Source organism: Lolium perenne, chromosome 6 (genome assembly GCF_019359855.2).
Source record: "Lolium perenne isolate Kyuss_39 chromosome 6, Kyuss_2.0, whole genome shotgun sequence".
Taxonomy (NCBI): Eukaryota; Viridiplantae; Streptophyta; class Magnoliopsida; order Poales; family Poaceae; genus Lolium; species Lolium perenne.
Genome location: NC_067249.2, coordinates 164,218,195 through 164,230,015, shown reverse-complemented (window position 1 = coordinate 164,230,015; position 11,821 = coordinate 164,218,195). Strand labels below are relative to the sequence as shown.

General features: G+C 45.9%; 1 protein-coding gene across 1 annotated transcript; it reads left to right on the top strand.

Moving 5' to 3' along the window:
• The first annotated feature begins 721 nt into the window (after nucleotides 1-721).
• Nucleotides 722-2,075, top strand: LOC127325730 (uncharacterized). Its single transcript, XM_051352551.2, has 2 exons — nucleotides 722-1,159; nucleotides 1,250-2,075. The coding sequence occupies exons 1-2, from the start codon at nucleotides 725-727 to the stop codon at nucleotides 1,886-1,888; spliced, it is 1,074 nt and encodes a 357-aa protein (XP_051208511.1). The 5' UTR covers nucleotides 722-724; the 3' UTR covers nucleotides 1,889-2,075.
• Nucleotides 2,076-11,821: the final 9,746 nt, after the last annotated feature.

The window sequence follows — 11,821 nt, the reverse complement described above, 5'->3', positions numbered from 1 at the left end:
CGCCCCGCCTCCTCCGCCCGGCCTCGCCTCCGCCGCTTCGCCTCCTCCGCCTCGGCCTCACCTCCTCCCGCCCCGGCCTCGCCTCCGCCGCGGCCCGCCTCCGCCCGGCCTCCTCCCGCCTCCTCCGCCCCGCCTCCGCCTCCGCCCCGCCTCCGCCGCGCCCCGCCTCCTCCGCCGCGCCCGCCTCCGCCGCCCCGGCCCGCCTCCTCCGCCCGGCCCCGCCTCCGCCCGGCCTCCTCCCGCCCCGGCCTCCTCCCGCCCCGCCCGTGCCGCCCGTGGCCGCGCCGCCCGCCCCGCCGCCCGTGGCCGCGCCGCCGCCCGCCGCCGTGGCCGCGCCGCCGCCTCGGCCCGCCGCCCGCCCGGCGCCGTCGCTCCCGCCCCACCCCCGCACCGGCCGCCCACCCGCACGTCGCCGCCGTGGTCGGCGCGGCGGCGGCGTGCGGGGCATCACCTCGTGCCGGCCGTCGGCCCCGCACCGGCCGTCGCTCCCGCCCCCGCCCCGCACTGCCGCACCACCCGCACCTCCCCGGAAACGGACGAAGGTGTCCTCCGGTGGTCCTCGTGCTGCCAAGGCCAAGGCGGCCTCCTCCCCGGCGCCGAGGAAGGCCGTGGCCAAGAGGAGGGCCCCGGCGGGCCGCCCGCCCCGGAGGTGCCGCCCGCCCCGGCCGCCGTCGTGCCGCCCGCCCCGGCCGCCGTGCCGCCCGCCCCGGCCGCCGTGTCCTTCATGGACATGCTCAATGAGGTGGAGGTGGACATCAACGCTCCACCGCTTGATCCCTATAGGGATGATGATTTGGAGGGAGGAGATGAGGAGGAGGAGGATGATGATGATGAAGACATCACAGAGATACAAGAGGAGGCGTTCACCCGCGTCCGCTCGTCGAACTACACCGACGCGGAAGATATACTCTTGGTTCGAGCTTGGGCGTCGGTGGGGTTGGATGCGGGCACCGGTACCGACCAAACCGGTAAACGGTATTGGCAGCGCATCGAGGACGCCTACCTTAAGATGAAGCCGAAGAGGAGTGGGTTCGCCTCTCGCTCATTCCGGTCGCTTCAAGGCCGGTGGGACTTGATGAAGCCGGCATGTGCGCGTTGGAGTGCCGCCATGGACCAAGTGATGGATGCGCCGCCGAGTGGCACCGTGGAGAGTGACTATGTAAGTTTGCAAACCTCACATCGTATGGTTTCTCTCATGTGTGTTGTATGGTTTCTCTCATGTGTGTTGTGTGTGTTGCTTGGTTTGTAGGAGAAGATTGCCGGCTTGAGGTACAAGGAGATGGCCGGCTCCAAGGGCAAAGAATTCCCATTCAAGCATGTTTGGTCAATTCTTCAAACATATGACAAGTGGAAGTTGAGAGATGATGAAACCGCACCGAAGAAGTCCGCAATGCTTGACATGGATGATCCGGAAGTTGAGGAGAGGAACTTGAACAAGCCCGAGGGAACCAAGAAGGCCAAGCTTAGGGTGAAGATGGAAGGAGAGGCGGCTAGCCTAAGGGAGAAGATGGATCATATGATGAAGGCAAGAGAGGCTTTGGCAACCAAGACGTTGGAGACAAAGCTTCTCATCACCGAGCAAAAGAAGGTGGTCAAGCGTGCACACATTGAAGCAAAGCGTGAGGAGGCAGCCCGCAAGGCCGACTTGGAGGAGAGGATGCTCAAGGTGAAAGAAGCAAAGGTATGGAAAGAACTCATGGTGGAAGAGAAGGAGCACATGATGATGTGCAAGAAAGACATGGATGAAGAGCAATTGCAATGGTGGAAGGAGTACAAGGAGGACATCGCCGAGAGGAAGAGGATGTTCCGAGGGTCCTCCTCTACCTTTGTAGTTGACACTACCATGAGCGATGGCGGTGTCGACAACTCGCATGATGGTGGGGTTTGATGGTGGTGGAGTGGCCTAGCATATGGCACCGACGTGTAATTTTTTGGTGATGGTGCCAATGAGATGGGCAAGATGATGATTATGTGATGTAAAAACTACTAAACCATGCATCCATGATTATTACTTTTGTAGTATGTTTGATGATTCATTGTGTTTTTGTGTCATATTGTGATGAATATGTGACAGGTTTAGAGGTTGGGGTTGAGGCAAAGAATAGAACCCCTAAACCCTCAAACCCCTAAAACGGAATATTCTGTTACACGGGTTGGGTTTAGGGGTTCTATTCTTTGCCCCTGTTTTTCAACCTGTAAATGTGTCCAAAACTTGCAAATCTCGGCCTGTAAATCCTAGAAAACTTTTACAGTTTTAAGGGTTCTACTAGACATGCTCTAAGTAATGATGCTAAGATCCATTGTGTGAGCCATTAAGGCTAACTAAGACTACTTAAGTGTTGTTTGGTGATTGTATCCTCATATTCGTTTATAGATGCTAGTACCGGAGACTATCAAGAGGAAGAGGTCTTCTACCAAGAGGAAGAGCAAGAAAACTTTGATCACATCACCAACCAAGGCAAGCTATTACCAATGCAAGCTAGACTAATGCAAACTATTTTGGTTGCAAGTTTATATTCTTGCAAAGTGCAAAGCTCTACAAGAGCAAGGCACTATTACATTCTACTTTATGAACCTATCCCAAGTTTTTACTTTACAAGCTTTACTTGATTTTATTTATCAAAGTTACTTTTTGGTTTATGATTCACTTGGTTGAATTATAGAGTAGTACAAGAGCATCACACTTATCCTAGCAAGCTCCAAGATACTTAGCACCCCTCATAACTAGTTGCTAGTGCTCAATATGAAAAGTGACTATTCTAGTTGGGGACTTGTGAATTGAAATGACTTTGAAAACCTTGGAATGATGAGTCATTCTATTGAAAGATTTTGAAGGTGAATATGACTGGTGAATGACTTGGTGAAATTTTACAAAAACACTGATGGTTGGGTTCGGATGCGATACCATTCCAATTTTACAAGTACCCCCACAATACCTGAATCTGGGTAAGGCTTAGCTGGAAACTTATGTATTTTAGTATGGGTTCCCTCTGAACAAGCATCATCGGGGTTATGCTGGAGGCTGCCTCTACAAAAGGAGTGATGTGAAATGACGTGAAATGAGGTGAATGTCCGGCCCAAGCCCTGTGCAGTTCCCAGGCTGACCGCGTGTCTTCACTGGGAGGCCAAGCTCATGGGGAGAGGTGCCTATACTAGAGTATGTAAATGAAAGGTTAGGATTGGTAGTTCGCGTACTGCGTACGATAAATCAGGGCCAGTTACCCCTGACGAACTATTGCAATTGTTGTGGCACAAGTGTACAATCTCTGCAGAGTTAAACCTATTCGAATAGCCGCGTCCGCGGTTATGGACAGTTGGAAAGGCCATACTGTTCTGTCATCAGAACTTTTCTAAAAATATGAATGGTGACTTGTGATTTTGAATTGAAAGGTGACTTTGACTTTGAATCACAACTGAGTTGTGGGAATGACACTAATGTTCCCATTTGAGTTAGTTGAGCAATGAAGGTTTTTGATTATTAAAGTGTTTACGAAATAAAACTGGCTTTATGCAAATGAAACTAGAGCTTAGAACCCCCTTACTATAGTTGATAGTATTTACCTTAGTATTTAGTTTGCGAGTACTTTAAAGTACTCATGGCTATGTCCCTGGCTATTCAAATGGCCAGACTATGAAGACGAGTACCAGAACCCGGAAGAAGGACAGCAGGACGTCTACGACAACTAGGATCACTCCTGATGTCAACAGTTGCCTGTGGAATAGATGGACTACTACTACGCTATTTCGCTTCCGCTATGTGTTATGTAATGAATAAATAGAACTTCTATTATTGTAATGAGACTGGATCATGTGATCCTTTATTTGTAAGACGATTATGTGTTGTAATGAATGATGTGTTGTGATATCAATCTATTATGTCTCGCAAAAACAATATTCCTGGGATTGCGAGGAATGGCATAATAGACATCTGGACTTAAAAATCCGGGTGTTGACAAGTTGGTATCAGAGCCATTGTTGACCTTAGGAGACCCTAGTTAGAATGGACGTCTGAAAAACTTAGTTTCAAAACAAATGAAGTGACTATTTATGAAAAACTTATTCTCCCCCTTATCATTGAGATCTTTTTCAAAATAAGAAAGTTATGCTCTATTCTTCTTATACTATTACCTAAAATTTTGACACACTTCTCTAACTTACTCATCATAATTCTTCACAGATGGAGTACAAATGGGAGTTTTATCAGCTTGGTCACGGAGGCAACCTGATGTTCGAGAAAGACTTGAAGCAACTAGTGGACTATCTAGGACGCCCGTACCCCGAGTTTTTCGGAACACCCCTCAACAATCACGCCAGAGGACCACCTCAGTGGGAAGTTTCTGCCGATCTACGAAGGAAGCCTGGAACCCCAATATGGGAAACCATATGGTTTTCTGTAACGGGAAACACTTGGAAGGAAGGACTAGTCAGAGCTATGCAAGAAGCAATTTCTCATCTGTGTGGACAAAATGAGAACAAGATTAAGAACACTCGCTTCATCTACTACCCAAGACATGACCCCACCAGAAGACCGATGACCATGCCCCCGCACACGGAGATGAACCACTATGTAGCACACCTCGACTTCATGCTGTACAAGACCCGCAAGGAGTTGGACAATGCCCTCGCTTTTCGCCAAGCACATTACCCGTGAAGACGAAGTATTCCCCCCTGAAGAGTAGTTTCATTTAAAGCACTTTTGTATGTGTAAGTTGTATCAGGATCCCCTTGTATCGTAGAGCGATGAATCGTTCTTCAAACCAACGGTGTGTTAGCTTTGTAATGTGTGATGCTTGGTATGAATGAAAAAAGTGTTGTTGGTTTTTACCCCCGCAACACTACTCAAGTTTTCAATATTATGAACTTTTTTAACAAACCTTAACCAAACAAACCCTAGAAAGTTCCCTCTTATCTTATCATCTACCTCAATGTTCAGATGGCCCCACCAACCCACAACGCAACCCAAGATGCCATGATGCAACTGCTGCAGACGATGATGGCAGACCGAGAAGTCGAGAGAGCTGAACGCCAAGCCAACATTACCGCACTGCAACAGATAGCTCAGAACAATCAAGGCCACGGAAACCACGATCACCCTGGATCGAAGCTAAAGAACTTTCAACACACCAACCCTCCGGTATTCAACAAGACTGAAGAGCCCCTCGATGCTGATGACTGGCTCCAAACCATGGAGAACAACCTCGAAGTTGCGGGAGTTGAAGCCGCAGAAAAAGTGTTGTTTGCCACCCACTACTTGTCAGGACCTGCCAGAGCCTGGTGGACAAGTGCCCGTGCAATGAATGCGGGACAAATGATGACATGGGAAGACTTCAAGCTGAAATTCAGCAAATACCACGTGCCCCAAGGACTGATCAAGAAGATGAGAGACGAGTTCCGTGAACTCAAGCAAGGAAGAATGTCCGTGGTGGAATACCGCGACAGGTTTCTCACTCTGTCAAGGTACGCCCCGGATGAGACCGACACCAACGAGAAAAGGAAGGAGAGATTTCTGAACGGACTACACGACGAGATGCAGACTGTGTTAGTGAACATCCCATTCGCTGACTTAGAAGCTCTGGTAGACTCAGCCATACAGATGGAAGGAAAGCGGCATCAGGCCAACAAGAACCACAAGCGCAGAATGATGAACCAGAATGGACCCCACCACACCCAGAAGTACCGCAATAACTCTTCTGGAGGATTCACCCAAAGATACAACAAACCCCCTGCTCAGAGTTATCGCCCCAACCACCACAACAAGAACGGAGGACCCCCGAAGCCCGGAGGCAACAACAACAACAACAACAACCACAACAACAACAACCACCCCAAAAACAGCAACAACAATGGAAACAACAACAACACCAATACTGCCCCAAGGACTGGAAGCAATGCTACCCCCATCATTCCCAAAGACAAGTCCACCGTCAACTGCTATGAATGTGGAGTTGTGGGTCACTTCTCCAATGAGTGCCCCAAAAAGCTTGCCAGGATTGCCGCCAATACCGCAGCACCTGCTCAGCAACAGCGCCGCTTTGCCGGAAGAAGGAATCAGAACAACAACAACGGCCGTTTCTACCACATGAATGCCACTGAAGCTCAGGAAGCACCCCAGACCATGCCAAGTATGTCTTCCTGTTAATAAAATGCTCAATCTCTCTTAGGAACCTAACTTTTCTTAAAATCTCGGGACGAGATTTGTTTAAGGGGGAAGGGTTTGTAACATCCCGAAAATTCAAAACAAAATAAATGAATTTCCCTAGTTCCAAATTTTTTTGAGTTTTAACCTAGTTCCAAATTTTGGAACTAACAAAAACTTTTATTAAATTAAGTGTGATACATAGTGATCTTGCTTAATTCTTGTGCTATTGCTATGATTGCTTGTTATTAGTATTTGAAGTGATCTTAAACCCTAAACCTCACCCCTCTTTTCATCACCCAAGTTAAAATAAAATAAAAGGAAATTAAATAAGAAAAAGGTATATGTGCCTATGGCTATTTTACAAATCTTTACCCTAGACCTTTCTACTTTGTTTAGAGGTTTGGAAAACCTTCATACACCCTATCTAGCACTTATCAAACCAAATCCAAAGTGAAACAAAAGAAATTAAAAAGAAACTAAAAATGCCATAGAGGCATATGAGAGCAAAATAGCAAATATGTGAATTTAAGAATATTGACCCTAATACATGTTGTGAATGGTTGGATCACTCCTATATACCATTTCAACACTCAACAACACCAATTGGGTCAAGCCAAGTCAACTTAAAACTCAAATGCAACATATGCATAGAGGCATATGTGGCACATAGCCATAATACCCAATTCTTGTCCTATGCCTTTATACCTTGACCAAATGGTGTGAAACCATCTCTAAACCTAATCTAACCCTAAATTGACCCTCAACCTTGCCCAAGTAAAGCAAGGGAAACAAATTACAAGAATAAGAAAAATTGACACATCACCTCTTATGTGTTATGGCCATTTTTGCAAATCTTTGAGCAAGACCATTTGAATTGGTTTCAATGGTCTTAAAATGTTTCTAAACTAATAAGAATCACATTAGAGTCAAGAAATATCAATTCAATTGGAGAGAAATCAAATGGTGAGATAATTCCATTTTCACTCACATACACATAAGACCAATTTTGCAAATCTTCACCAAAGACCACCATTGCTTGATCTCTTGCTTGTAGAATGTTTATATATGATAAACAAACACAATTGCATCAAAGACACCCAAATCAAAGCAAAGAAGAATTCAAATGCAACTTATATATGATAATGGTCATTTGGCCATTTTATATTATCTTACCCACTTTGAGCTCTTCTATTAAGAAATTTTCACACCAAACCCTGCCAACTCTTTGCACCTCATCCAAGACCTCATCAAAATGAACATTTTTCGTGTTGACCACTTTGACCAAAGCTTTGACCATTGCTCTAATTATTCAAGCCAAGATGCCACCTTGAAACAAATTCTAGATTCCCTCCACTATTTGAATTTTCACAAAACCTCTCCAAATTTCAAACCAATGCCACACATTGTTGCCCAACATCATTTAGAACACAACCATGCAGCCATTTGTCCAAAATTACACACAAGGGAGGTCATTGCTTTGGAGATGAGAAGTACACATAAAGTGAAAAGGGGGTACAATTCACTTTAATCATCACTTTCTCACTTTTTCTCTCTCCCTCTCTTTCCATCCTTGATAGTACACCATGGTACTCTGAAAGCACCTCAATGAGTGACTCCACTTTAGCCATGATCATCACCTTGCTCATGCATGCCACTTCTATGCATGTGTCACACATACCTTTTAACTTTAATCAAATGGCACACCCCTAGCCCTCTCCAACCTGGTGCACTATGTCACATAGACTCATCACACCTCAACCACTCTTGAAGCACTCATAGACCAAGAAAATGATGCAAAGAGGACCATGCCAAGCCCGTGCCATTGAAATAGACATCACCATGCCAACCCATGTCATGCTTCCTCTCCTATCCTTCTAACCTTGTCAAATAAGCTCCCCTCCCATCACAAATCATCACCATGCCAGGTTTGACCCAAGGAGAGCCCTACACACTCCAATGCCATCCCACGTCGGCCATGTGAGCACCATCATGTCACCACTGCCCCTGGACCTCTCCTCCCCCTATGACCATGTCACATTGCCTCACTTTTACCTCCTGATCGTGCTAGACATAACCCTTGGTGGAGGAAAGCAAGACTTGACCCAAAACACGCATGCCATGGCACATGATCACCAACCCGAGGACACCACCAGCCCCACGCGTGCACACTGCAACTCAGCACTTCCCCCTGCGCCACCAGTACCTCCTCATCCCCGCACACACTCTAGACATGGCCATAGGCCCGCACGCGCACCAGGACGGCGACACGACGCGGCGCCCGCAAGGACGCCTATGTCGGCCTCGACCTTGTGTGCCCTGCACGCTACGTCTGCAAGCTAGCCACTGCACACGCATCCTCCCCTACTCCTTACCTCCCTTCCTGGCGCAGTAGCCATGATGAAGAGGCTTGCACGCGCCGTGCCTCACGACGTCGCCCGCCATGACCTCCACATCGCGTTCCCTCACCTGGACACTATATAAACCCCCCTCCTCACTTGGAACAGCACCACACAACCTTGCAACCTCCCTCTCTTCCTCCTAGTGCCTCCCTCTCGCCCTCCTCGCAGCACACCGGAGCAAAAGCTCACCGGCGGCATCCCTCAAAAACCGCCCAGTTTTTCATCACCATAGCCCCCGAGCCCTACAGCAAAGTTGTAGCCCTTGGAAAGACCTTTCCAACGCAACCAACCACGCCTCAATCCGAGCTCCGAGGTGAGAGAAATCGCCCCCGCAAGCCTGCAGTGTCGGGAGGAAGACGAAGGCCCAGCACCGTCGGATCGTCATCCGACGATCTGCGCGCCCCGCGCGCGGGCGACGTGCATGCGCCATGCACGCACGGCCCGGGCAGCAGCTGGGCCGGCCCAACTTCTTCCCGCCCTCAGTTTGAATTTAAATTTCGTTTTATCTTTTTCCTTTATTTTTGCATACTGATGCAGTGCTAGAAATTGAATAGCTTTAAATCTACATATCCAAATCTGGTGATTCAAATTGCTATAGAAAGCTTATGAAATTATCTAGCTAACCTCGCTAGATTCAACCCCATATGTTGTGTAGATTTTGAGTAGCAAAAATAAAAAAACAGAGACTTTTCAGTATTCAAATAAATCTTAAAAATCAACCAATTTGAATTTTGAAGTGAATCCAATTGCAATAATTCACATTTCACAAACCCTAATTTACTATGTAAAAATATGATATGGGTTCTGTACATGATCATGGGCTAGAAGCAAATATTGGCTATGTAGTCAATACTAGCCCATTTAAACTATATCCAAATTTTAGAATTTAAATCTATGAGGTGTAGCACCTCATTTAAATCATTCTCACAAGTGATATGAAGTAATGTGTTGACCTTTAATTGATTAGGCTCATACTTGCTCACTTGTAGAATTTAAATCAAATTAGTATTTAAAATTGCCATGGTTATTTAAATCACATGAGATGATGAATCTCATTTAAATCCCTTTTCTCAAATAATAAGTGTGAAGTGTTGACCTTGGTCAACATGGGATCACCCCTGGTTATTTGAGAAGATTAAATATTAAGAAGATTCAATGAGAGGAAATTATTTCTCCAAACCAAAGAGAAACCCTAATTCCAATTTTCAATGAGAGGAAATTATTTTCCTAATTGTTAAATAATGAAACCCTAGAATAATTGTTGATAAATGTTAAGTAATGATGCTAAGATCCATTGTGTGAGCCATTAAGGATAATTAAGACTACTTAAGTGTTGTTTGGTGATTGTATCCTCGTATTCGTTTATAGACGCTAGTACCGGAGACTATCAAGAGGAAGAGGTCTTCTACCAAGAGGAAGAGCAAGAAAACTTTGATCACATCACCAACCAAGGCAAACTATTACCAATGCAAGCTAGACTAATGCAAACTATTTTGGTTGCAAGTTTATATTCTTGCAAAGTGCAAAGCTCTACAAGAGCAATGCACTATTACATTCTACTTTATGAACCTATCCCAAGTTTTTACTTTACAAGCTTTACTTGATTTTATTTATCAAAGTTACTTTTTGGTTTATGATTCACTTGGTTGAATTATAGAGTAGTACAAGAGCATCACACTTAGCCTAGCAAGCTCCAAGATACTTAGCACCCCTCATAACTAGTTGCTAGTGCTCAATATGAAAAGTGACTATTCTAGTTGGGGACTTGTGAATTGAAATGACTTTGAAAACCTTGGAATGATGAGTCATTCTATTGAAAGATTTTGAAGGTGAATATGACTGGTGAATGACTTGGTGAAATTTTACAAAAACGCTGATGGTTGGGTTCGGATGCGATACCATTCCAATTTTACAAGTACCCCCACAATACCTGAATCTGGGTAAGGCTTAGCTGGAAACTTATGTATTTTAGTATGGGTTCCCTCTGAACAAGCGTCATCGGGGTTATGCTGGAGGCTGCCTCTACAAAAGGAGTGATGTGAAATGACGTGAAATGAGGTGAATGTCCGGCCCAAGCCCTGTGCAGTTCCCAGGCTGACCGCGTGTCTTCACTGGGAGGCCAAGCTCATGGGGAGAGGTGCCTATACTAGAGTATGTAAATGAAAGGTTAGGATTGGTAGTTCGCGTACTGCGTACGATAAATCAGGGCCAGTTACCCCTGACGAACTATTGCAATTGTTGTGGCACAAGTGTACAATCTCTGCAGAGTTAAACCTATTCGAATAGCCGCGTCCGCGGTTATGGACAGTTGGAAAGGCCATACTGTTCCGTCATCAGAACTTTTCTAAAAATATGAATGGTGACTTGTGATTTTGAATTGAAAGGTGATTTTGACTTTGAATCACAACTGAGTTGTGGGAATGACACTAATGTTCCCATTTGAGTTAGTTGAGCAATGAAGGTTTTTGATTATTAAAGTGTTTACGAAATAAAACTGGCTTTATGCAAATGAAACTAGAGCTTAGAACCCCCTTACTATAGTTGATAGTATTTACCTTAGTATTTAGTTTGCGAGTACTTTAAAGTACTCATGGCTGTGTCCCTGGCTATTCAAATGGCCAGACTATGAAGACGAGTACCAGAACCCGGAAGAAGGACAGCAGGACGTCTACGACAACTAGGATCACTCCTGACGTCAACAGTTGCCTGTGGAATAGATGGACTACTACTACGCTATTTCGCTTCCGCTATGTGTTATGTAATGAATAAATAGAACTTCTATTATTGTAATGAGACTGGATCATGTGATCCTTTATTTGTAAGATGATTATGTGTTGTAATGAATGATGTGTTGTGATATCAATCTATTATGTCTCGCAAAAACAATATTCCTGGGATTGCGAGGAATGGCATAATAGGCATCTGGACTTAAAAATCCGGGTGTTGACAGCGAAGCCCTGCCGGAGATCTCCACCACCACCGACACCACGCCGTCATGCTGTCGGGATTCCGAGGAGGATCTACTACATCCGCTGCTCGCTGGAACGGGGAGAAGGATGTCGTCATCAACACCGAACGTGTGACCTATTACGGAGGTGCTGCCCGACTGTGGCACCTTCAAGATCTTCTACGCGTTTTTGAAAGCGGCAAGTGATCGACTACAACAACAACGAAATCTAATCTCGTAGGCTTTGGAAATCTTCGAGGGTTAATCTCATGATCTTCTTGTTTCTACCATCTTCTAGATTGGATCTTGGCTTGTTATTCGTTCTTGCGGTAGGAA

Bases quoted from the DNA above. Each gene is read 5' to 3' on its own strand.
- LOC127325730 (XM_051352551.2), top strand. From the start codon at position 725: ATGGACATGCTCAATGAGGTGGAGGTGGACATCAACGCTCCACCGCTT. The intron at 1,160-1,249 runs GTAAGTTTGCAA...CTTGGTTTGTAG, and splicing joins GCACCGTGGAGAGTGACTAT to GAGAAGATTGCCGGCTTGAG.